The 24182-nt window shown below is 38.1% G+C and overlaps 1 protein-coding gene, 1 long non-coding RNA gene and 1 pseudogene across 3 annotated transcripts in view; 2 read left to right on the forward strand and 1 right to left on the reverse strand.

Moving 5' to 3' along the window:
* Positions 1-665, forward strand: part of LOC306642112 (estradiol 17 beta-dehydrogenase 5-like) — a 179704-nt gene extending 179039 nt beyond the window's left edge. Inside the window, exon 9 of the mRNA XM_079107581.1 lies at positions 534-665. Within this exon, the coding sequence (XP_078963707.1) occupies positions 534-576 (43 nt within the window). The 3' untranslated portion in view covers positions 577-665. The remainder of the gene's footprint in view (positions 1-533) is intronic.
* LOC306641334 (aldo-keto reductase family 1 member C4-like) overlaps positions 1-11121 on the reverse strand; it is a 295086-nt pseudogene extending 283965 nt beyond the window's left edge. Inside the window, exon 1 of the transcript XR_013766822.1 lies at positions 11041-11121. The product of XR_013766822.1 is annotated as an aldo-keto reductase family 1 member C4-like (transcript). The remainder of the gene's footprint in view (positions 1-11040) is intronic.
* LOC306642121 overlaps positions 1-24182 on the forward strand; it is a 770670-nt gene that overhangs the window by 673443 nt on the left and 73045 nt on the right. The window lies entirely within an intron of this gene.

Below are 24182 nucleotides of genomic sequence, written 5' to 3' on the forward strand. Positions count from 1 at the left end.
ACAACATTCTTTCCATATCTGAATCTAGCACCATGTTGCATGTGATGGGCAGTGAGCAAATAATTAACAAACAAATCAGTTAAGTGAAAGTGAACTTGCTAGCAATATACTGTACACCTAAAATAGTTTTTGTATTGATCAATATCTGAATTGTTCTTGTACTAAACATGGCACCATTGGATGTGCCCTACTCCACAAAATTAAGGAAGACTAAATGGAGCAATCTGATTGTGTTTTCACTAAGTAGATGACAGAAAAAAAAATGAATTCTTTGCTTTGACAGCTAAGGGAGATGAATAGGAATGATTTCTTTCTCTATGAAATCTTGTGTTCTGTTGTAGAAAAGGGAATTGACTATGAAGAATTGAGGTATAACAAAGACAACTATTTCTTTTTTAACTATGATTATGAAAGAAGGAATGGCAGATTCTCATGTCACTCAGGAAATATAATGGAGTTCCATAGGTTTCACTTGTTTACCCCTGTAGATATGGAAGCAGTGACCATATGTTACACATTTTTTCTCATTTTAGTATGGCTGACCATCCAAATTATCCATTTGCTGATGAATATTAACATGAACAACTTTGTCTTGACTTCAACAAGAATGCCCAGGGTGGACAGAGATGGAAATGATGGCTCAGATGCTGTTGATTGAGCACATTACTTCTATTAATCCATGCTTATTCACAATTCCCATTCTACTACAGGTAAACTCAACACTTTAGGCATGAAATTTTCATTTATTTTGGAAAACAAAATAAACTTGTTTTCATAAAGGTTATTCTTAAAAATTATTTAGATGTTGATAGACCTTTATTTTATTATTTATATGTAGTGCTAAGAATCAAACCCAGTGCCTCACACATGCTAGGCAAGCACTCCACCACTGAGACACAACTCCAGCCCTCAAGATTCTTCTTGTCACTGTCTCTGTTGAGTTTATGATTGGTTTCTTTTTGGTTGATTATGCATGAAATCTAAATGGTTATATGTCTCTAAGCCTGTGTTTGGAGGTGATAACAGATTTCTGGGGTAGGAGAAGATTGGAGTTCTCAGGTTTTAGGGAAGTAGTACCTAATATCTATTGGTCTATATTTATCTAGCCCATGGAGTAACAAGAAAACCCTTTTCTTTTAGCTCATCATTCACAGTCTCCAAATGAAGTACATATGCCAAGAATGAGCAGCAGTCTCCCTTCCTGCAGCTCAAGGACCAAAGTTTCCCCTGGAAACTGGGGAATGATGTTTTACTCTCAGATGGTTGTCAAGGAAGTGGGAGGATAACTGGACTGGAAAAAACAAGGAATTATATGTGCAAAGTTAGAAAAGGGCAGAGTTGAACATTTTTCTGCATGGGATCTCTGTTCAAAATTTTTTTTTTTAGTTAATTGTAAGATTACATAATAGTGAGCTTTTTGATATCAAATTCATACATGCACATAACATTCAATCAATCTCATACCTCAATACCTTCCCCATCTTGCCCTCCTCCCTTCCCATGATCTGATTGCCTTACTCTCCAGATCTTCCAGCTATTACTGTAAGTTACTTAATGTGATATACATATACATGTATCATTGTGGATGATTTGAATTACTAATGTACTGTGGTACATGCATACATGGTAATAACATGATCTGGTAGGTCTCTTTTCCCAGGTACTTCCTCATGCCTTCTCTTTTTTTCCTCCTTCCTCCCACTTGATTCTTTTCATCTACTCTTCCAGTCTTCCTTCTACCAAATGCTCTTTTGATACTACTATTCTGGAGAACAAAAGGATCTTTTGGCATATTATATCCAATGTAGCTGGAGTGATGATTAGCATTAAAAAGAAAAGTTGAAATAATTTTAAATAAGATACATTTGAAAACATGTCAATTTGGATGCATTCATGGAAAGAATCTCATAAAATACTTGGAAAATTAGAATAGAGTGATGTGAGAAAATATATGAGTAGTAAAGATCCTGTGTCTCCAATAGAAACATTAAGATACAATTAGAATCTGGCGAATTGTCACTGTAAATTTCTATTAGCAGTCAGGTGTCTAAAGCAACAAAAAACACAATATAAAAAAATGAGATTCTAAATGTTAGAAAATTTCAGTGTGTTTTTGACTTTGATTGCCAAAGCTTCCTCACACATTGTAGGAAGGTCACGTGAGCTATCTTTTTTTTTTTCCTCAAAGTAAAGTGGCTATACTCAGAGGCACTGCTACTTATCTGTTCACAAACTGTAGAAGATACCAGGTAGTGAGGCTGAGCTTTTAATCTACAGAACATCTTGCATGCATTGTAACCACATATATTATTGCTGAAAATAGATGGTAGGCCTTAGAAGATAGGAAAGGAAAATTGTTACTGATGTTCCAGCAAACATCTGCTTTCATGACAAAGGAAGATGGAGAAAATAAATTTTTAGGTTAATAAGAAAGGCATCACTTTTTTGGTGCCATTTTTGTATACCTTGGAAAATAATTACCAATGAATCTTTGTGTACCAAAGAAAATAGATGATACTTGACTTTCTTTTCCTTTACTTTTTTTAAAAACATAATTCAAGTGACCTTTCCCAGTTCATGGACAATTGACCATGACTCTATAAAGGTGCAGGACAAAATTAAGCCCTTTGCAACATTGCCTCTTCCATGAATCCCATGGTCAGCCCTTAGAAACCAATGGGGTTAAGATCTCCAGAGGGGTTCAACAGGTTTCACAGATTCTGAATGTTGTTTGATGCAGGCGATGTGCATTGAGGATAGAGTTTTCAAGGACATAGTGTTATTTTCAACATTAGATTTATTTGGCTACATCATTGTAAAAAAAAAGAAAAATCTTATACAAAATCACATTGGCTTAACACTCTTAGAGAGATTTACTCTCACAACAAAAAGACCAAATATAAAATAAGCTCTGGATATTGTCCAACTGAGACTGGAAATTCTCCCATCTACTCTAGGTTCTGCCCTATTCTGTCTGTGGACATTATTTCCCAGCTTGGAGCTGACTGCATAGCATAGCAGCACAATATACAATTTAGGAGAAGGATTCACCTCTTTTTAAAATAACCTACTTAGAACAGAGGGATACCTGCAGAGAAGACCCTCAGCAGGATCCTTCTCATGTTGAATTTTCTAGGAGTGTGTCACAGCCCCATTTCAACAGTGACTGCATGCAAATGGCAATGAAATTAACATGAGTGACCCAAAGAAATAATCTGGAAGAAAGAGATGTTGGAGAGACAGCCATCTCAATCACTGTGCTCATAATGAAAAGGCAATGATTTATTTAGATTTAATGTTTCCAGTGTTGTCTAGAGTTTGAACTGTTGGGAAACCTAAAATGTAGTAATATCTTAAGATTTATTTCTATCAAATAATTATGAGTCTCTGGATTGGAGACTCAGGTTTAAATGAATGGACTCATGTAAACAGACACAGAATGATCAGCTGTCTTCATACACATCTTTCTCCCTGATTGTTGGCACAAGAATAGACCAATAGGTGAAACTGGGAGCCTCACCAACAGTAGGTCCCTTAGAGGAGAAATGCAGAGAGAGTGAGAGGAGTCTGACCATCTTTCACTACTCTAGTATTTAATGCAATCTGAATACATTGGCATTCATGGGAAATTAACTGAAGAAAGAAGAGAAACCCAATAATTTCAATTCAGGTGGATCAAAAATGTGATGCATGGAGATGTAGTAGAAGCCACAGAGCAAGAGATGTGCTTAGCATGGAATGGCTAAAGTTAAGGTATTATCTAGGTTGCCTCAAGTATAGTCTGGGAATGTGTAGATATTCTTAGGAGAATACCAAACAAATGGAGATTTTCCATTCTCTGCATAAAGATTGACCCAGGATGTCAACATATTCTGTGCAGTAATTCAGAGAATTAAAGGAATGCATCAAGAAGTGGGTAACCCTATGAACATGTATGATAACTACCTTGTGTACAACCATAGAAACAAAATAATGTACCCATTTGTGTACAATGAATCAAAATGCAGTCTGTAAATATATAAAAATAAATAATTAAATAAATAATTAATATTAAAGATAACAAAGTAGATAAGATAACAGAGTCAAAATGATAGCAGCCTTAAGACCACCATTTTTGGTAAGATAGTTCCACTTCACATCTGGAGAAGGAAGTTTGGTGTTTCTAGGTCTAATGATATAGATATACCAGGTCTCCATCACAAAAGTGAAAGATCACCAGTAATGAAGTAAGTATATTGAAACTTTCCCATCATAGTTATGTATTATATCAATATTCCTAATAGAATGATTAGAAAGCTAATTGTTCATTGCCCCAGATTAGTGATCTTCATCAATTTCCTCAATTTTTCATCAAGGGGAGTTGAATTTTCTCTTTTTTATACCTGAAAGCATCAGAAACTAGAAATTTCTCCATATTACACTATTGAGCAATTCATGCAATAAAAAGGCAGTTTTTGCATTTTTATTGATCTCTGTAATGTCACAGCATGGTTTTCACTTAGAGTAATAATTCTTCATAAATTTAATATGTTCTTATTGTTGGATATTTATGTTTTTGTCAGAAATTTCTCATAGTTTGTGCAATTATAGAGTCACTGATTATGAGACTTTTCTCCAGCATAGTTTTAACATGACACCTGTCCAGCCATTCGGGCACATCGTGATAAGCCTCTGTTGATATTTTGGTTTCTTGTATCCCATCTCCTCTCCACTTGGCGCCCATGTTAAGCTGCTGTCCTGATCATCCTGGAAGTGACCATCAGGCCAATGTGAATGGATCAGACAGGTTGGGAAGAGTTTGTCTCAGTGGAAACAGGGACTGGTGACCCAAGCGACCACACCCAATGTCTTAGCTCTAAACTTTGAGATGGTAGATCCTTCTTTTAATATTTGCCAACCATTATCAAGGATGCTACAGTCTCAATATAATTCATTTGAAAAAATAAAGATCTTGGTTCACATCTTACCTGATATTTGCATGCAAACAAACATAATCTAGGAATAACTCTAGTTGCTCTAATGTTTAATAGCAGAGATGTTCATTCCAGGATATGGTACAATATCTCTCAGTGTAGGAATTATCAGGTGTATTTTAGACACAGAATAGTTGTTTAGAACTAATCATTTGTACATCTAAGAATTGTTGATGAAAACTGTAAACTACTTACAAACCAAGATTCTATATTTTGGCATCACATTTTATATCTGTAAACTCAGTTTCACTTTTTCTGTGATTTAAATTGACCTACATATCTTCCCCCCCCCAAAAAAAGACCCAAGATGCTATAAATAAACAGGTTTCACCTTGCATGTTGTTAAGGTTGTTGACTAGTGAGATCTGGTGGATGTGGAGCAAGGACATTACGGATTTCTGTCCAGGACATTGAGAGAGAGACTTGGGCACAAGGTACCATGTCCAAATAGGCCAGCTGGAGCCCAGGATCAGTAGACAAATATTCTTATCTCAGAGAGAAGACAGGTGGTGACAATATCCAGCAGATGCATCCCAGGTAAAGTCAGGAAACACCATAATCCAAGTTTGTATTTCATAGGAGGTGATAGGCAGAATTTTAACAGTAAATAGCAAACCACTAGAGAAGACAGAGGGCTTCCAGTGAGGTTAGTGACGCTGAGCAAAAGGAGTTGGAGAGAGGGCTGGTTTTCTTCCATGAAATTCTTTTCTGCTTAATTTTCAGGTTCAGAACTTTTTCCCTTTTATAAGTAAGTAGAATTAGGACTGCATTAAGCACAGAGAGTTGGTTTCCAGCTTGCCGGTCAGATATTGTGTAACCCTGTGCAAGTGACATGTGTGTATTTTTTTTCTTATTTTCAGAAATCAAAATTTGTATTGGGTGATTTTTATTCCACAAATAATGATTTTAATTTTCATTTCTCCAAATGCTCAATATATTTTAATGTTGATTTTTTAATTTTCATTATTTTCACTTGTTTACTACCATTTTATATATTGCCCATTGAAATAGTTTTCCATTATTTCATTTTCAATTATGAATAGTTTTTGAGCCATTACTTATAGTAGATGCAAAACCAACCACCCCCAATATGGAGGTTAATACACAGAACCTTTGTTACCTCATGATTCTTTTGTTTGACTCTTTGCCTTTTCCTGCCTGGAACTCAATTAATGTCGTCCAGCTACACTGGCATGTCATGTATTTGTAACTAACTCTCATATGCATCTGAAGAACAGTGTAGTCCCTCTGCTTTGGTCCTGCTTGCTCTGTTGCCTGGGGAGTCGAGCTCCACTCTATGGTGGTTTTCATCCCCCAGTTGACAACCCAGGCTTCAACTCATCACATAGCACTCTCCCCAGGCAGTGAATGGATCCTTGCAGGGTCTTCTCATGTCTTGGCTCAAGATGGGTGCATCACTGTTTCTACCAAGTTTTAATGGCCAATGAATGTTAGAGAGGAAAGACCCAAGAGGTGGGGACGTAGACACCTTGTCTTAGAGAAACAATTTTAAAAATTCACAGAGAAAAGAGTTTGGATACTGGGAGTTGTGAATTATTGGGGGGAGCATTTTTGTGAAGAGTGGACAACATTAATATGTTCTGGATATAGTTTTATAGATGGAGATGTATATGTTGAAATATTTTCTCCCACATTCCACTTGTGCTTCCATTCTACTTTTGTTATATTTTCATGAACAAAGTGCTTCCTTTTTTTCTTGTCTTCATGCCTTTACTTTGTGGTTGATGTGTATCATGATTCTTCTTGCATTAGAAAATAAACATCATAATCCATTACTTTACAAAAGGGTTAGTCTTTAAATCCAAATTTAAATCACCTGTTAACATTATGGAAAATAGAAATCTATATACACACATAAGTTTTAAATCACTAGGTAAACTTCTCAGTAATAGGAGGAAATATGGATCACAGAGAAGATATACTCTTAGAGTCATGGTTTCCTTTGATCTTACCTATTCATGTGAACTGGATTACATTTTGGTTATTATTATTCAATAAATCAAACTATCCTAAGGATTACTCAAGAGTTATAACTTCTATCAAATAATACAGATATTGAATCTCCAAATTGTGTTTCAAAGAGATTACAAAGATAGTTTGTCTATCTCATCCATTCATTTCATGAGATAAGAATTAGTATTGTTTGTCTACGAACTGAGGGAAACACCTTCTGAACATTTTACTAATCAAGACACATTTGCCACAATTTGTTTACTACCAATGGAACTGTCTTATATTAGCCTTTCATAATGAAAACTGTAAAAGATGATTCTCCAAATGATAAGAAATTTTAGAATGTCACCCAGGAAATAATCTTGTTATAATTCTATCAGATTCCACAATGAATACAAAAATCACACTACTGTTTGGAGAATCAGAAATGTGAAAAACTTTAAAGTCATAAAATTAGTAGACAGATTAAGAATCCATAATCATTCTCTCTCTTTGATACTGGATCTTAAATATGAATAAACATTGTACCAAAAGTCATGTTCCATCACGAACTGATCGCCTCACATCATTTTCTTCATATCATATTGTAGTAATTTTTACACTGTATACACTATACTTTTGAAGTAAAGAATATGCCTTTTCTCTTCACTTGGTCTGGGTTTTTCCTAGTTAATTACAGTAATCTGACATCTGAGATGTTCCATCAGATACAGAAACCTGCTCCATTGGGGATCAGAGGACCCAGGAGAAACTCAACTACAGTGAGTTTCTGGAAGGACTCACAGGTCTCCTCACACAGTTAAAGACATGTTGTATTTATAATATCATAAACTCACTAAATAAAATTAATGTAGGGGAGGATGAGCATGCAAATGATTATGAAAAGAAATACTGTGCAAGGTTCAATAATAGGTCTCACAGTGAAGACACCAGAATACACTAAATCCTACCTACAGTGAATTTTGAAATCACATGGAAAATATTTTTATGAGAAAAGCTGTTGAGATAATTTCCTAAGTTTTCCAGCATTGCTGGTTAAATTGACACCATATCCTGGGACACAACATAATTACGGTCTCCCAAGGAAAGGTATATTTATCATTCTAAAGAAAAGGGGTAAAACATCATGGCCTTGAATGTCCCTTTCTGTTTCCAAACTCTGAGGCAAATTATGGAATAATGAGAGCAAGCCTGGTTCTGTGTATTTATATCTATATTTTCTTGATAAACCCTGACTTCTCTCAAGCACAGTGGAAAGTAGGGAAAGCCAATGTTACCTGTGGAAAGATGCTTTTTGCATGTATTCCAGGACTGTGGTTCTTGGAATTTTGATCATATAAGCAAATTAAGCAAGTTAATGCTGAAGATGTCACTGCTTCATCAGCCTTACATATAAAACCCCTATTCTGAACCCACAGAATGGGAGAAAAATAGACACCATGCATTCTGCAGATATGATGTAAATTTGCAGAATACACAAAATGTTCCAAGATCTTAAGGCTGAAAAAACAAAGAAAGCAATCATTAAATGGTCAAAGGAATTAAAGGGATTCTTCTCAAAAAAAGAGATACAAACACTTAATAGTAACATGAGAAAGTTTAATACCTCTAAATATTAGAAAAATTCAAATGAAAACCACACAGAGATTTCAACTCACTACCACCAGAATGTCAACTATCAAGAATACAATAACATAAGTTTTGCTGAGGATGTAAAGAAGAAGGTGTATTCATATGTTGCTGTTGGAATAGCAAATTGGCATAAAAATTCTAGAAAATAATATGAATATTCCTCAAAACTATGAATGGAATATCCATTTGACCAGCTTACAGCACTTCTATGTATATATCAAAAAACCATAAAACTGGCATGCTACAGTGAAGCACCATGTCAATGTTAATAACATCTAAATTCACAATAGCTAAGCTGTAGAACCAGTAGAATGTGCCCTTCAACAGATGAATGGATAAAGAAAATGTGGTATACATACACAATCGAATATTACTCAACCATAAATAAGAATGACTTTATGACATTTGTCAGTAAATGGATGGATCTGGAAACTATCAAGCTAAGTGAATAAGCCATTTGAAAAAACAAATGTCAAATATTCTCTCAAAGGTGTGGATGCTAACACACAACGAGGGGGAAGGAAATGGAAGAATAGGAGAACAGAGGTTTAGAGGAATGGGAATGAAGAGAAAGAAGGGGCGAGAAATGAAGAGAAATGAAAAGGGGAGACAGTGGAAAAATTTTGACATAACTTTCCTTTCATCATAGATAAATTCAGAACAGTGAATCCCTGCACAATGTTCGCTCACAAGATTTGTTTCCTAGTTAGAATAAAAAATACTCCATGTTTGTATAAATTAGTGAAAATACACTCTACTGTCAAGTATAAAAAGAACAAACAAATTTTAGGTTGAAACCCTCTCTTCCTGGTGACAGGGCTAGAACTGAGGGCAATGTGGAAAGCATATGTGCCACTCTTCCAACCAGATTTTACTGGAAAAAATGTGATGAGGAAGAAGAAGCCTCCATTGTAAAAGCAATGTGAAGGAGGGAGGTGCTGTCTGTCCAGCCTATCACTGCTGGGCCCTCCACATAAGCATTCCTCAATAAGGACTTATGCCCTGTATGCAGACTCCAGGTGTTGTCTCTGGTCTATGGGAGTCATATCCTACTTCCCTGGAACAACTGGATTATGAACAAGACAACACAATGCATAAACACCGTGTTTGTACCCTTTAGGGAAAGCCAGCATTCTTGTGTGTTATAATAACATGAATAATTAAAGTTCCAGATGCAATTCAGGGGCCAGATTGAATATAGGCTCTTCATCAAACAGCCATGTACTATGTCACCTCTGGCACACAACTGTATCACTGCACAACAGAACTAAACACTGGCTGGAAATAAATATATATTTTCTAAGGATATAGACTTACAAATAAGAAACTGTCTCATCTTGTAGGGGATTATTCACATAAGAGGAAACCTTAAAGCTAAATCTCTTTCCTTTGTGGAAGATATAATAAGAGTAAAATTGACAATTATTTCATGGTCTACAAACTTTGGGTGGTGCTTTGAAAGTTCATTTGTTGAAGAATAAAAGGTCAATGATACAAACTCTTCTGTTTTAAAATTTTCAGATTTCTTTTTCTATGAAATCAAAATGAATGCAATCCTGGGTCCTACCACCCTCTATTGATTGTAGCCCTGAATACCTTAGATATAAAGGCACTTGGAGTAGGGCTGATGCCCTAATGGTCCCCTGAATGCTACTTTTACCTACAATGTAACCAAGGCCTCTCATAGGTATTCAAAATTGCTCTCTAGAATTTTTCTTAAGTGTTGCAGAAGGAAAAAAGTTTAAATGCAAACTTCAAGGAACTAGTGAGTTTTCACAAAAATAAGTGGTCAGAAGATTATGTTGGAATATAAAATTTGTTCCAGTCTTGGGAACTTAACTTGCTCCACTTCAGAGGATAATCTGTCAATAGAAAACACTTGAATGATAATGATTAATTCACAAATACCCTTGTTAAGTCTAAGTTTGACTTATCAGGATGTTATATTTTACATTCAGTTAAGTTCCTCACATTTGAGAAAATATAGAAAATTCTATTCAGTCAAGGTTCAATACGTTCTGTTAGATGCTTCCTCACAGTGTAAATGAAACATTCCCATCAATTGTTATATCCTTCTCATCTTCAGTTCCTTTGCTACACAGATGTGTTTGAACAATGCCTTCTTGGAGTAAAATCACTTTCCCAAAGTATAGAAATGTAGAGAGAAACCATTCCTAGTGCAAATCAATCGCTAACATTCATCTTTCTACCAAATTGGTAAGAAGACTGAAATATGTGTAGGAGTACCCAGAATACTCAATAGCTGATCAGAAACTGATGTAGAGCACTGTCTGACTATTGTCTCTCTTGCACATGGATTAGCTCTATCCTGGAGAAAAATAGAACCATGTGAGTCCCCCAGAATCACATAGCAAGCAAGTAACCTGACATAGCAAGTTTGGATTCCATTCATCCTATGTCTGCTTTCTTTGGAACCCTCAACCCAACATGCTACTGTTACCTCTTGAGGTTTGTATGTGCCAAAGCCCAGTGCAGGAATGAAGTGACCATCACTGAGCTTCACATACTGTTGTTTGGAATTCATTGCCTGTCACTCCTCAGACTAAGCAGGTTCTGCTGCTTCCTATGCCTTCACAGGAATAAATAACTGGATTTCACAACCCCAACCACTTATCTAATGGTTATCCAGTTCTACTTACTATCTAAAGTTTAGACAACACTATATAGGAGTGAGATTAAAACAATATGCCACATGTGAAATGAGAACTGAAACCAGTTCTATTATTTTCATATGGAAAAATTTAAGGAAATTGGTACACAGTGATAAAAATGTGTTCATTTTTATGAGGTTTTCTCCTGATGATATTATCATGCATTATGAAAAGAAATGGAACCATACTGATCATTTGTTAGTGTGGAAACCGCTCATTCCTCTTCCTTCACATCTTGATTGGTTTTGGCTTAGGGAATTTTGTTGTTGTTGTTAACGATGAAACGTTAAAGGAAAAAGAGGTAGACTCTTTAATTTCTCATTGATAAAATATTTTCCATAATTTTTCAACCAAGTCCTCAGTTGTTGCAGGACTGACAAATGTGCACTAAAATCTTCACTCATTGGGATATTCTGCTCAATGGAAGACAAATTATTGTATCCATGTCAAGTTATTTTACAATAAGAAAACAGAGGATAAAGTTTATTATAGCTCTCACCTGTCAGATAACTTTGAGAAAACTATCAATATGTATGAAGCAAAATTAATATATTTTGTTATATATGACCTTGTTCAACAATAGCCACTGAAGGAGAGGAACCTGAGAATACCTTGAATTATTATAAATTCTGAAAGAGCAGCATAACCTTTGATGCATGGATGAAGTGGAATATTTGAAACAATAAAAGTCAAACATGAAAATATTAATGAAATTTATGAAATATTTAAATAGTGGCTTTTTTATTAAGTGAACAAGATAATAAGTCCATAAAAATGCACGATGAAAAAGAAAAGACTACAACTTTAAGTAATTATTATTTCTGAAGAGTGAGACTAATTTTGATCTCCTGCATGCTTTTTAATATTCTGGGGGCACCTTCATAATGTTATGAAAGTATTTTCTTTTTATATTCAAATGCTCTGCCCCTTACACAAATTATATTTTCTTGTGGTTTTAATATTATACACAAATTATATTTTCTTGTGGTTTTAATTTTGTTAAGATATGCCCTTTCTCAATCACTCATTATTTGAAAAATTATGTTATATATCTCCACCCACAAACATACACAGAATGAAGTTTGACACTCACCAAAAGTGTCAAAGGTAAAAATTGGAAAGAAAAGATATCCTTTTCAACTTTTTCACTAGAAAAGTACTTTCTGAATCTTTTTTTGTTGCTTTATAATGAAAATGTCCATTGTTGATTAGGGTGCAGTTCTGAAGTGTGCACCAACAAAGGTCTATGTCGTGCTGCTTAAAGAAGGATAGATGACTGTGAGCACCAGAAAATTATTTTTGAAGATGTAATGGAACTGAAAGGCTCTTTCTGAAAAGTGGAACTCTTTTTTTTTATTGCTAAAGCATCAGAATGTTTATTGGTTCTGTGCACTTAATGTTTCACTTTTGTATTCTAAGAATAGCATTTACTTATGAAGGTGAAAAGCTCTGATCCTGAAAATTAAATAGAAAAGAATTTTCTGGTAGAAAACCAGTATTCTTTCAAACTTCTTTTACTCAGTGCCACTAAGCTCACTGAGAGCCCTCAAGTCTTCCCTATTGGTCTATGATTTACTGTTAAAATTCTGCCTATCGCCTCCTGTGGAAAACAAACTTGGATTATGGTGTGTTCTGACAATACGGGGGTTGCATTTGCTGGAGATTGTCACCATCTCTCTTCTCTATGAGATGAGAAAATTTATCTGCATTGATCCTGGGCTGTAGGTGGTCTACTTGCACATGGTACCTTGTGTTCAAGTCTCACCTTGAATGTCCTGGGTACAGAGACAGGATACCCTTGCTCTATGTCCACCAGACATCACTAGTTAAAAACCTCAACAGCATCGTGGTGAACTGTTTCTTTATAGAATCTTTGTTTTTGTTTTTGTTTCTTTTTTCTTTTTGGAGGGGGGATTTGTAGGCCAATTTAAATCACAAAAAAAGTAAATTGTGTGATTACAGAAATAAAATGTGAAGCCCATATGAAGTATCTCTGTTATATAAGGAGTTCATAATAGTCATAAACAATATTTAGATCTACACATGATAAATTCTAAACAGATCTTCTGTGTCTAAAATATATTTGATGATTCCTACACTGAGAGATATTTCACTATATCTAGGAATGAGCATCTGTGTTATTAAAACTGAGAGCAAAAATAGTTATTCCTAGATTGCATACATATGTTTGCATCCAGAAATCAGGCAAGGTGTAAGCCCAGCTCTTTATTTTTTAAAAGCTATTATCTTTACTGTAGCCTCTATGATGATGGGTGGCAAATATTAAAAGTAGGATCTATCATCTCAAAGTTTAGAGCTTAGACTGTGGGTGGCCCCTCTGGTCACCATTCCCTGTTTCCACTGAGACACACTCTTCCCAAATTTTCTGATTCATTCACATTGGCCTGCTGGGAACTTCCAGGGTGACCAGCCCAGCAGCTTATCAAGGGCTCCAGGTGGAGAGGAGATGGGAATACATAAAACCAAAATATCAACAGAGGCTTTTCACGATTTGCCTGAAATGGTAGAACAGATGTCATGATAAAAGTGTGCTGAAGAAAAGTCGCATTATCAGTGGACTCGCTATAATTTAACAAACTGAAAAATTTCTGACAGAAACTTAAATATCCAACAATAAGAACATATTACATTTGTGAAGGCTTATTACTCTAAGTGAGAATCAGGCTGAGATATTACGAAGATCAATAAAAAGGCAAAACTACCTTTATTGTTACATGAGGTGCTGAATAGTGTAATATGAAGAAACTGCTAGATTCTGATGCTTTCAGATGTAAGAAAGAGAAAATTCAACTCACCTTGGTTGAAATTTGAGGAAATTGATGAAGATTACACATCTGGGGCAATGAAAATTTGTCCTCCTAAACATTCTATTTGAAATAATTATATAATATATTGGTATGATGGGAAAGGTTCAAACTACTTACTTCATTTATTGGTGATCTCTCTACTTTTGTGACAGAGTCCTTGAATATATATATATACCATGAGGCCTAGAAACACCCCAAACTTCCATCTCAGATATCAAATGGGATTATCTTATCTAAATTGGTGGTCTTAAGGCTGCTATCATTTGGACTCTGTTACCTTACCCACTTCTTGATGCACTCCTTTCATTCTCGAATTTACTGCACAAAATATGTTGACATCATATGTCATTCTTCATGAAGAAAATGGAAACTCTCCAGTTGTTCGGTAATCTCCTAAGAATATCTACACATTCCTAGAGTATACTTGAGGTAACTTAGTTAAAATCTTAACCTTAACCATTCCATGCTAAGCAGATCTTTTGCTCTATGGCTTCTACTACACCTCCATTCAGCAAATTTGTGATATATCTGAATTGCAATTACTGTCTTTCTCTTCATTCTTCTGTTAAGTTCCCATTAATACTAAAATATTCAGATTGCATTAAATAATAGAGTATGTAAAAGTTGATCAGACTCTCTTCTAACACTGTCTCTTCATTTTTCTTCTAACAGACCTACTGCTAGTGAGGCTCCCAGTTTAACCTATTGGTCTACCCTGTGCCAACCATCAGGGTGAAACATGTATATAAAGAAAACTGGTTATTCTGTGTCATTTATATAGACCCATTCATTAAAATCTGAGTCTCCAACCCAGAGACTCATAATGATTTGGTTGAAATAAGACTTAAGATATTACTAGGTTTTTGGTTTCCCAACAGGTCAAATCTAGGCATGACTGGAAACATTGAACCTAAATAAATCATTGTCTTTTCATTATGAATTCAGTTATAAGTTGGTTATCTCTCCAACATCTCTTTCTTCCAGATTATTTCTTGGGGTCACTCATGTTAATTCCATTGCAATTTGCATGTGTCACTGTTGAAAAGCTGCCATAACCCACTCCTAGTCAATGCCACATGAGAAGGATCCTGCTGGGGACATTGCTGCAGAATCCCTCTATTCTAAGTGGGTTATTTTAAAAAGAAGTGAATCCATTTCTTATATTTTGCTGCTGTGCTGTGCGATCAGCTCTATGCTGTAAAATGATTTCAACAGACATAATAGGGAAGAGCCAATAGTAGATGGTAGAATTTCTAGACTCATGTGGACAATATCCAGAGCTTATTCTTTATTTGTTTTTTGTTTTTTTTTTTTTTGGGGGGGGGTAAATTTGTCTAAAACTGTTCAGGCAATGTGATTTTGTATGAGTTTTTTCTTTCTTTTCCAATGAAGTACTTAAACAAAAACAACCCTTAAAATAACACATTTCTCCTTGAAACCTCTATCCTCACTGCACATTGCCTACATCAAGTAACATTCAGGTTCTGTCAAAACTGTTGAATCCCACTGGAGAGTTTAACCCATTTGTTCTAAGGACTGACCATGGGATTCACAGAAGCAAAAATGTTGAAAAGGGTCACAATTTTCTCCTGCACTCTTCTAGAGTCATAGTCAGTTGTCCATGCACTGGGAAAGTCTACTGTAGGTTGCTTGAATTATTTCATTAAAAAAATAAATAAAAAGAAAAGAAAATTTTGTCTATATTCTGTGGTACACAAAGTATCTCTGGCAATCATTTCCTAAGGTACATAATAATGGCACCTAAAAAAAAATGTGGTGCTTTTTTTAATTAACTAAGAATTTATTTTCTCCAACATTCATTTGACATGAAATCAGGTGCTTCCTGGAACATGAGTAACAAGTTGTCTCTCTGATCTGCTAAGGCCTGCCACCTATTTTCAGCAGCAACCTATAATGGTTACACTTCTTGCAAGGTGTTTTAGAGATCAAGGTGTTTTAGAGAGCCTTCTTACCTGGTATCTTCCAATGTTTTGTGACCTGATAAGTAGCAGCGACTTTTAGTACAGCCATTTTACTTTGAGAAAAGAAATTGACAGTTCAGTTGACACTGCCTACACACCAAGAACACACTGTGTGAGGCAGCATTGGCAATGGAGGCAATAACCAACTGAAATTGTCTACCATTTAGAATCTCATTTTTCTTCATTGCATTCTTTCTTTGTTACTTTAGACACCTGACTATTGATAGAAGTTGTACAGTATTAATTCAAAAAAATCTAATAGTTTCTTAATTTTACTTTTTTTTAAAAATTTTGATACATTGTACACAAGTCAGGACTGGATAATTCCTCTGGGGAGTGCACTTTTAGCCAGTCTCTGATTCTTTCCTGAGAGATACTTTTATTCCTGTAATACAAGCTGATTAATTCCTGATTGCTTGACACAGAGGCAGTACTTTCCATGACAGCACTTTCTTTTTCTAGTAAACCCACAGGGTGACTTCCATCAGAAGATACACACCTGGAAGCAAATTGGAAGAGACACTCCTGATCACCTGCACCAAAGGGATGTTGTAGAAAATTAAAGAGCTGTTAAAGTCCAGGGCAGTAGCCAGGAGATAAGAGAGCTCCATTCTCATGTCCATCCAACAACCCTGTGACATGAGAAGGTTAATTAAATTGAGTCTGTGTTAAGATTTAATCCTCTGAGCATCAATGGGTAAAACATCTCAGGGGACAGTAGGAGTAAGTCTTTCAGCAGTCTCCTGGGCAATCTGAGAGAGAGGAAGTGGCTGGCACCTGGACAGATCTATTGGGAAAAAAATTGATAGTTAGAAAAATGGCAGACTGGGAACATTGCAGGGGAGGCAAGGATGTAGCTGGCAGTCCAGTCCTCATTCTTGAGTGTGATTGTCTGGTGCCTCAGTGATCTGGTCCTCATCCTCTAGAATAGGAAGAAAGGTGTAGGACTTGATGGACTTCAGCCTAAGACAGAGAGGTCCCACTTGGTTAGCCAAGTACTGGTTGGAAGAAGCCTGAGGGTTAGAAGCTTGAGAGAGGTTGTTGATTGAGAGTAGAGCTTAACCTGAGAAATGTGTACCCATCCTTGTAAATGTTGCAACTTGACAGCCGTTGGCATAGCCAGGATCACCATATGGAAGCCCTGCCACTTAAGAGATAGAGGGACTGTAGCCTCCTGAGGAGGAAGGATAAGAAATTGGTCTCCTATTTGAAGATATTGAACCAGGGGAGCCAGAAAAAAGTTTAGTAAGGAAGGAGTCAGTATAACCCCATAGGAATGCTTGAATGTGGTTTAGGAGAGGAACAGATATATGAGAAGGAAGAGGGGAAGAAAGGGGCACTATGAGAAGGGGAAGAAAAGGGATGACCATACACCAGCTCAAAAGTAGCAGGTTTCTTTGGTTGTGAATGAAGATGCAGAAGAACAATAGACAGGAGTTAAGCCAGTCAAAGTGAAGTTCTAAAGAGAGCTTGGTGAAGACATTTTTAAGAGTTCGGTTTATTCTACTTTACATGATGACTTTGGCGAAAGGGAATGTGGAAATGCCAAGGGACCCCAAGGGCCTTGGCAAGTTGTTGGGAAATTTGAGAGATGAATTCAAGCTCATTATCTGACTGGAAGGAGGTAGGCACTCCAGAAGGTTTAGCAATTTCATGCAGAATGAAGTTGGAGAGAGTTAGTGCCCTATTGTTGAAGGTGGGGAAGACATCAACCCATTCTGAGAAGATATCTACCATAACCAAAAGGTATTTAGACTTTCTTACTGTGGACATGTGAGTGAGATTAAGTTGTCACTCTACCCCTGGAATGATGCCACTGGCCTGATGAGTAGGAAAAGTGGGGGTTTTGACAGCTGTAGGATTGGTTTGCAGGCAAACATTACATGTGGAGGAGAGTTTTCAGAAATGAAATGTCAGAGGATAGTTGCAGAGGAGTCTTAGCAAATTGTAAGAGTGAAAAAAGGTTAGGGTGGAATGAACTGTGAAGGCAGGAAAATATCTCCCTTTTGGGGGTGGTGGAGGTAAGAGATCATGGAGAATCACAAGGAAGGCTTGCATGGATGATGGGGCAGCCCTTTTAGCCTCCTCATCTGCCTTGTTGTTCCCTGAAGAGATGATTGATTGGTCTGCCTGATGGGCTTGGCAATGTACAAGTCTTATCATTGCTGGGAGGTGAACAGCCTTGAGGAGGTTTAAGATGTAGCTAGAGTTGGTAATAGAGTCCCCTTTTGAAGTGAGAAGGCCCCTGTCTTTCCACACAACAGCATGGGAATGAATAATATGAAAAGCCTATTTGAAGTCAGTGTACATTGTGATGGATTCTCCCTTTGCAATGGTGAATGAGAGGGTGAGGGTGATTAGTTCTGCCTGTTGGTTGGTGGTATTCTTACATAGTGGTCCCAAATCTACAACTTTTTCCAGGGATACAATAGGCATATACAGCCCTTTGAATCCCTTCATGGTGAAAAGAGATCTCATCGGTGAACCATATGAGAGTAGAGTTGTAAATGGCCCCCTTCTGAACATTGGAGGGGCAGGGAAGTAACTCTTCCAGAATCTCAAGGCACCTATTTGTTGCTGAATCATGTATGTCAGAGGCAGGGGTAAGAGGATGGCTGGATTTAATGGAGGGCATGTCTTAAAGGGAATGGAAGAATCCTTTATAAGTGCAGTTTTCAAGGCTAACGCGTGACAGGGTGGCAGAGTTTGCAGACCCTGAGAAGTAAGAAGCTCAAACAGATGGTGAGGTGAGAGCACTTCACTGGGAGCCCCAAAGGAAAGATTTTTTTGATTCCTGGGTATAGAAAAATGCTGTGGTTAATACCTAAAACATGGTGTCCATTCACTTAATGTGGGGTTTAGCCTTTTTGATAGGTATGCCACTAGGTCAAGGGTGGGAATAAACATGTGCCCTAAGACCCCCAGAGAGAGCACACTTTTCTCGGACATAAACAGGTAGAAGGGTCTGATGATGTCAGGGAGGAGTAGGGTGGAGGCTTTAGAAGGGCTGTCTTTAGGGTGTTGAAAGTGGCTTCCGCCAAGTAGAGGTGAGGTTCAGTGGGAATGCCCTTTGAAGCCTTATACAAGCTGGCCACCAGGATGGAAAAATTTGGGATCCAAGATCATAAATATCCTGCTAGACCTAGAAAGGAAAGAATTTCCTCTTTTGTAGATGGAGTAGGCATGTTCTCCAATAATGCTTTTCTTTCTACAACGATGACCTTAAATCCAGGTGAGAGGCTGACTCCTAAGGAAATAATCTGAGGTTGGGAAGCACGTACCTTTGCTGGAGAGACTCTATACCATCTATAAGTCAGACGCTTAATAGTGTCTCCTTGGGACTCCTGAAAAGAAGGACTACATAGAAGATCATGAACATAATGTAAGAGAGAGGAGAAAACAAAAGAAAGAGAGGCAAGATCATGAGGCAGAGTTTGACCAAACAGATGAGGGCTGTCCCAAATTCCCTGTGGCAGAAATATCCAGGTCAGCTGAGAGTAAATTTGAGCGAGAGGGTCAGTCCATGTGAAGGCAAAGGGACCCTGTGAGTCAGAATGACGGGGGACAGTGAAAAAGGTTTCCTTCAAATCCAACACAAAGTGGGATGTGGTGGAGGTGAGGATAGAGTCAAGCAATGTGTAGAGATTTGGCACAATGGGAATGTTGGGGACAACTGCTGGGTCGATGATGTGGAGATCTTGCATCAAACAGTAGGAGCCATTAAGCTTTTTAACAGTCTGAAAGGGAGTGTTATAAAGTGAGTTGGTGGGGCGCAGGAAGACTTTATGCCTTAAATAATGGATGATTGGTTGAAGTCCTAAGAGGCTCTTGGGGAAGGGGATTTTGGGTCTGGGCTGTGTAGGAGGTTGGGTTCTTCAGGCAAATGAGTACAGGTGAGCATTTGCTTACAGAGGGTGTGTGGGTGTCCCAGATGCTGGGGTCAACAATGGAGGGAGGAAGGGGATATAAAGACTCAGGTTGAGTTTTATATTCCTGCAAGGACATAAGGAAAGGAATAGCAGAAGAGTCTCTGTAGAGGTGCATGCTGGGTGAGAAGGAAATAAGAGTCACCAAACTTAGCTAGAATATTCCTTCCCAGGAGGGAAATGGGACACATAGGAATTATCGAAAAGAAATGGGTGAAGAAGATTTGTCCAATATGGCAACTTATCAGAGGGGTTTGTAGGGGGTTGGTATGGTTTTCCACTACTCCGACAATAGAGAATTTGGTAGGGGACTTGGGTCCCCAAAATTCCCACAGTACTGATAAGGTGGCTGCTGTATCTGTAGGAAAGGGATATGCCTGTTTGCCACCATAAGGGTCACCTGGGGCTACTGAGTGGAGATGGTCCTCAGGTTTAGAAGTCCTGGGTCCCTTCAGTCATCCATTTCTAATCCCAGTAAGTCACTGAGGGAAGGGGGTGGGGGTGATCTGGTACTTCTGAGAACCAGGGCAATCCACCATCCAATGTCCCAGTTGGTGGCATTTTGGGCAAGGACCTGGGCACTGCCAATGGTTGGGGTAGTCATGCCCAGTGGCCCTCTTTTCTGCACCTGATGCTTGGGCCTGGAAGTCTTCTGGGAGCTAGAGTGTTCCTGTTAGTGGCTGACTGGTCAATTCTACCTGGCTGAAAGGCTTTGGGTAGCACTAGGTGTTTTAGTTTTTGTTTTTTCTTCTTTTCTGTTATACACCCTGAATGCCATGGCTAGAACCTCTGACTATGGGGTAAAGGGCCCCCTGTCCAAATGCCCCAATGTAGCCATTATGTCTGAGTAACTTTGGGAAAAGTAATAAGTCACAAGCAACTGTCATCCGTCCAGAGTTTCAGGGTCCTGATTACTTGTGCATGGCCTCTGTGAAGAAACTCAGAAAGGCAGGTGGGTTTTCCGTTTTGTCTTATATTAAGTCCTGAAGTTTATCATAATTAATGGGTTTAATGGTGGCCTTTCCAAGACTTGCAAGGATTTGGAGCTCGTCCCGCCCAGTCCCCATGTTATAGTTCCATTAGGGCTCCCTATCTGGTACTGCTTCAGCCTCACTGGGGTGGGCCAGAGGGTCAATTGGTGAACTTCATCTGCATTTTTGCATGCCTGTTCCCAGACTCTCCTGTGCTTCTCAGGGGTCAAGGTGTTGCACATGATTATATAAATATCATGCCAAGTAATTTCATAAGACTGGTTAAGATACTGAAATTCCTTAATAAAGTTTGTTCAGTTGGAGGTGAAGAAGGCCAGCTGCTTCTCTATCTGAGAATGATCAGACAGTGATTAAGTAACATGGACTCTAATCACTCCCTCCACACAGAACTCCTCCCTCAAAGGGACTAAAACGTGTGTATCACCACTTGGTGGGAGAAATGGGAGGGCTGAGTGAGGAAGTGGAAGCAATAAAGTAGATGGAGGAGCATTGGCTGGAGTGGTCTCTGCTACAGGGTGCCAGTATGAGAGTGATTCATCAGTTGGAGGTCAAAGTTGGAGGAGGAGTAGGGATTAAGAAGGGTAGCAGAAGCCAAAAGGAGGTGTTTGAGTTTGTACAAAGAGCAAAGATCAAGTTTAGCACAAAAGCAAGGAAAGGCTTGAAGATGAAAAAAATTTTTTTTTTCTTTCACTGGCCTGCTTGCTCAGAGAAGTTGTATAAGTCCTGTAAAATATAGGGGTCCAGGGTGCCATTAATTGGCCATTCTGATTGATTATCTAAAGTATACTTTGGCCAAATATTATTACACAAGTAAACAAATATTGATGGCTCTAGATCAGGGATCAGGTGAAGGGATTTAAATTTTCTAGTAAATGTCCCAAAGGTGGATCTGCTGGGATGGAAGGCCTAGATCACATGGTGGAGATGGAGAAACAGCAAAGTCAGCACCCAAGGCATCCCTAGGTCACAGACTAAGTGGCTATAGATGAGAAGGCAGCACAGTGATGGATGTCCTCACCCAACCATCAGTGTGTGCCCAGCAAATCTAAGAGAGTTGAGGGCCTGATGTCAGAAATTTTGAGAGAGAAAGTGAAGAGCCTCAAGCCTGAGAAAGAATCTCCACAATACAGATCAGGGACCCACCCATTGGATAAGGTTGATAATCTGAAGGTTGGTGGTGGATATGGAGGAGAGCATCCAAGCAAACGGAAGTTGAGAACAGCATACAGGTGAATGGAATTCCAGTTATGTAAGTGGTGATAGAAGAGCCCACCCAAGTCAAAGCACCAAAGAAAAGTGAAAAGCCCACCAGGAAGCCAACTGAGTATTATAAGGATAGAAACTCCACTTTTTTACTAAGTCCATGTGCATGGTATGTTTTTTCCCATTATGTCAACTTTTGCCAGTGGATGTCTCTTTCTATGACATAAGTCTCTTGAAGGAAGCACATTTTTTTTATCCAATCTTCCAGTCTATATCTTTTGATTGACGAGTTTGATGAGTTTAGGCTATTAACATTCAGTGTTGTTACTGAGGTATGACCAGTCATTTTGGCTTATTTTTGGATTTTTCACTTAACATGGTTTCTCCTTTCATTGGCTTTTCTGTTAGAGTAGTTCCTCTCTTTGCAGACTAACATTCTTGTTTTTCATTTCTTCCTCATGGAATATTTTGCTGAGACTTTCTGTAGTGCAGGTGTTCTATTTGTAAATTCTTTTAGATTTATTTTTTAACATGGAAGGATTTTATTTTGTCATCAATTCTGAAAGTATGTTTTGCTGGGTATAAGCTTCTTCAATGGCATCCATTTTCTTTCAGAGTTTGAAATATATTGTTCAAGGCCCTTCTTGCTCTTAGCGTCTGTTCTGAGAAATCTGCTGATATCCATATTGCTTTCCCCCAACTGTTCCATCCAGTGGAACCGGTGCAGAGAAAGGAGACACCACCAATCCTTAGATGATGAGATTTATTGCATCCTCCCTGTTTATCTGCCTCCTTTGTTCTGCTACTATCTCCCTTTTTCTTCCCTCTCCCTCTCTCCTCCCCCAGGCTCCTAGCTTATCAGCCAATTATAGCAAAGATTTTTCTCATGCAGGAAAGCATGCAGAGGAATGCCAGCATAACACTATATAAATCACGAGCTGTCCATGTGCGGCATATTAGATAGCCAATCCTTGAGCTTGGCGCTAACACATCATAAGTCTCCAGGGAACTAGTAAGCAAGCAGCCTTTTTGGGTACTTTCTTATTTTGGTAGCCAGTGCCCTTTGGCTCATTGCCAGGTGCCATATTTTCCAAGATGGCTCTCAACAGGCTCCCCCTTTTTATTATAAAAAGAAAAGGACAGTGACTGTGTCTGTCTTAGGTGCCAGAGTCAGACTTTATCCTTACCTGTCATTGGGAGTCAAAGAGCTGTTGGCATGCTTTGATCCCTGTCTTAGGTTGGTATAAAGATCACCCTGTGCTTACCCATCTTTGACTAACAGTCCTGTAATTGGGAGAGCCAAATCTGGGGATCAGAGCCTTGGTCCATGGCCATAAGGGCTTGCCATACCACTAAGGCTTGCCATCTTTGATGATCCTTAGAGACAACAAATATCTGAGCAGCAATAATAACAGCAAGAACAACAATCCCATCATAGCAAAACTTCCCATCCATTGTTTACCAAATTATAATGCTGACTGTAAGAAACTAATGGCTTCTGGCATCCCCGGGTCCTTGACCTGAGTACTATTTATCACAAATATAGAATTTCTTAATAGGGTAGTCAAATTAGTAAACTCTTTAGTCCATGTCCCATTAAGCATGTTTCCAAGCTGTTTGGACAGATTTGCAGCAGCAGTAATATTAGAATAGGGTATAGGGGTAACACATAATGCTTGGGCATGCACTGGACAGCCCATCTGTGCTGTAACAGTCAACATGTCCACTTGTTCTTGTAGTAAGTCTACTCTTTGGTTTAGAATCAGGATTCCCGTGGTGAGATGTGCACTGATGTTTTCCTGTGTTGTCAATGCTTCAGCAGTGGCTTGTGACAGATTGTTGAGCATGTGAGAAGTAGGAATAGCAGTTCCTAGGGCAAGTCCAGCAGCAGTGGCAGCAGCCACAGCAGCTGCAGCAGCAACAGCGATGGCTGAAATAGCTGAGATACCAAAATCTCTCTTTGCTCTCAGAGGTAGGAAATTCCACTCACTATGATTTAA

The sequence above is a fragment of the Sciurus vulgaris genome, assembly GCF_902686455.1.
Source record: "Sciurus vulgaris genome assembly, chromosome: 12".
Classification (NCBI taxonomy): domain Eukaryota; kingdom Metazoa; phylum Chordata; class Mammalia; order Rodentia; family Sciuridae; genus Sciurus; species Sciurus vulgaris.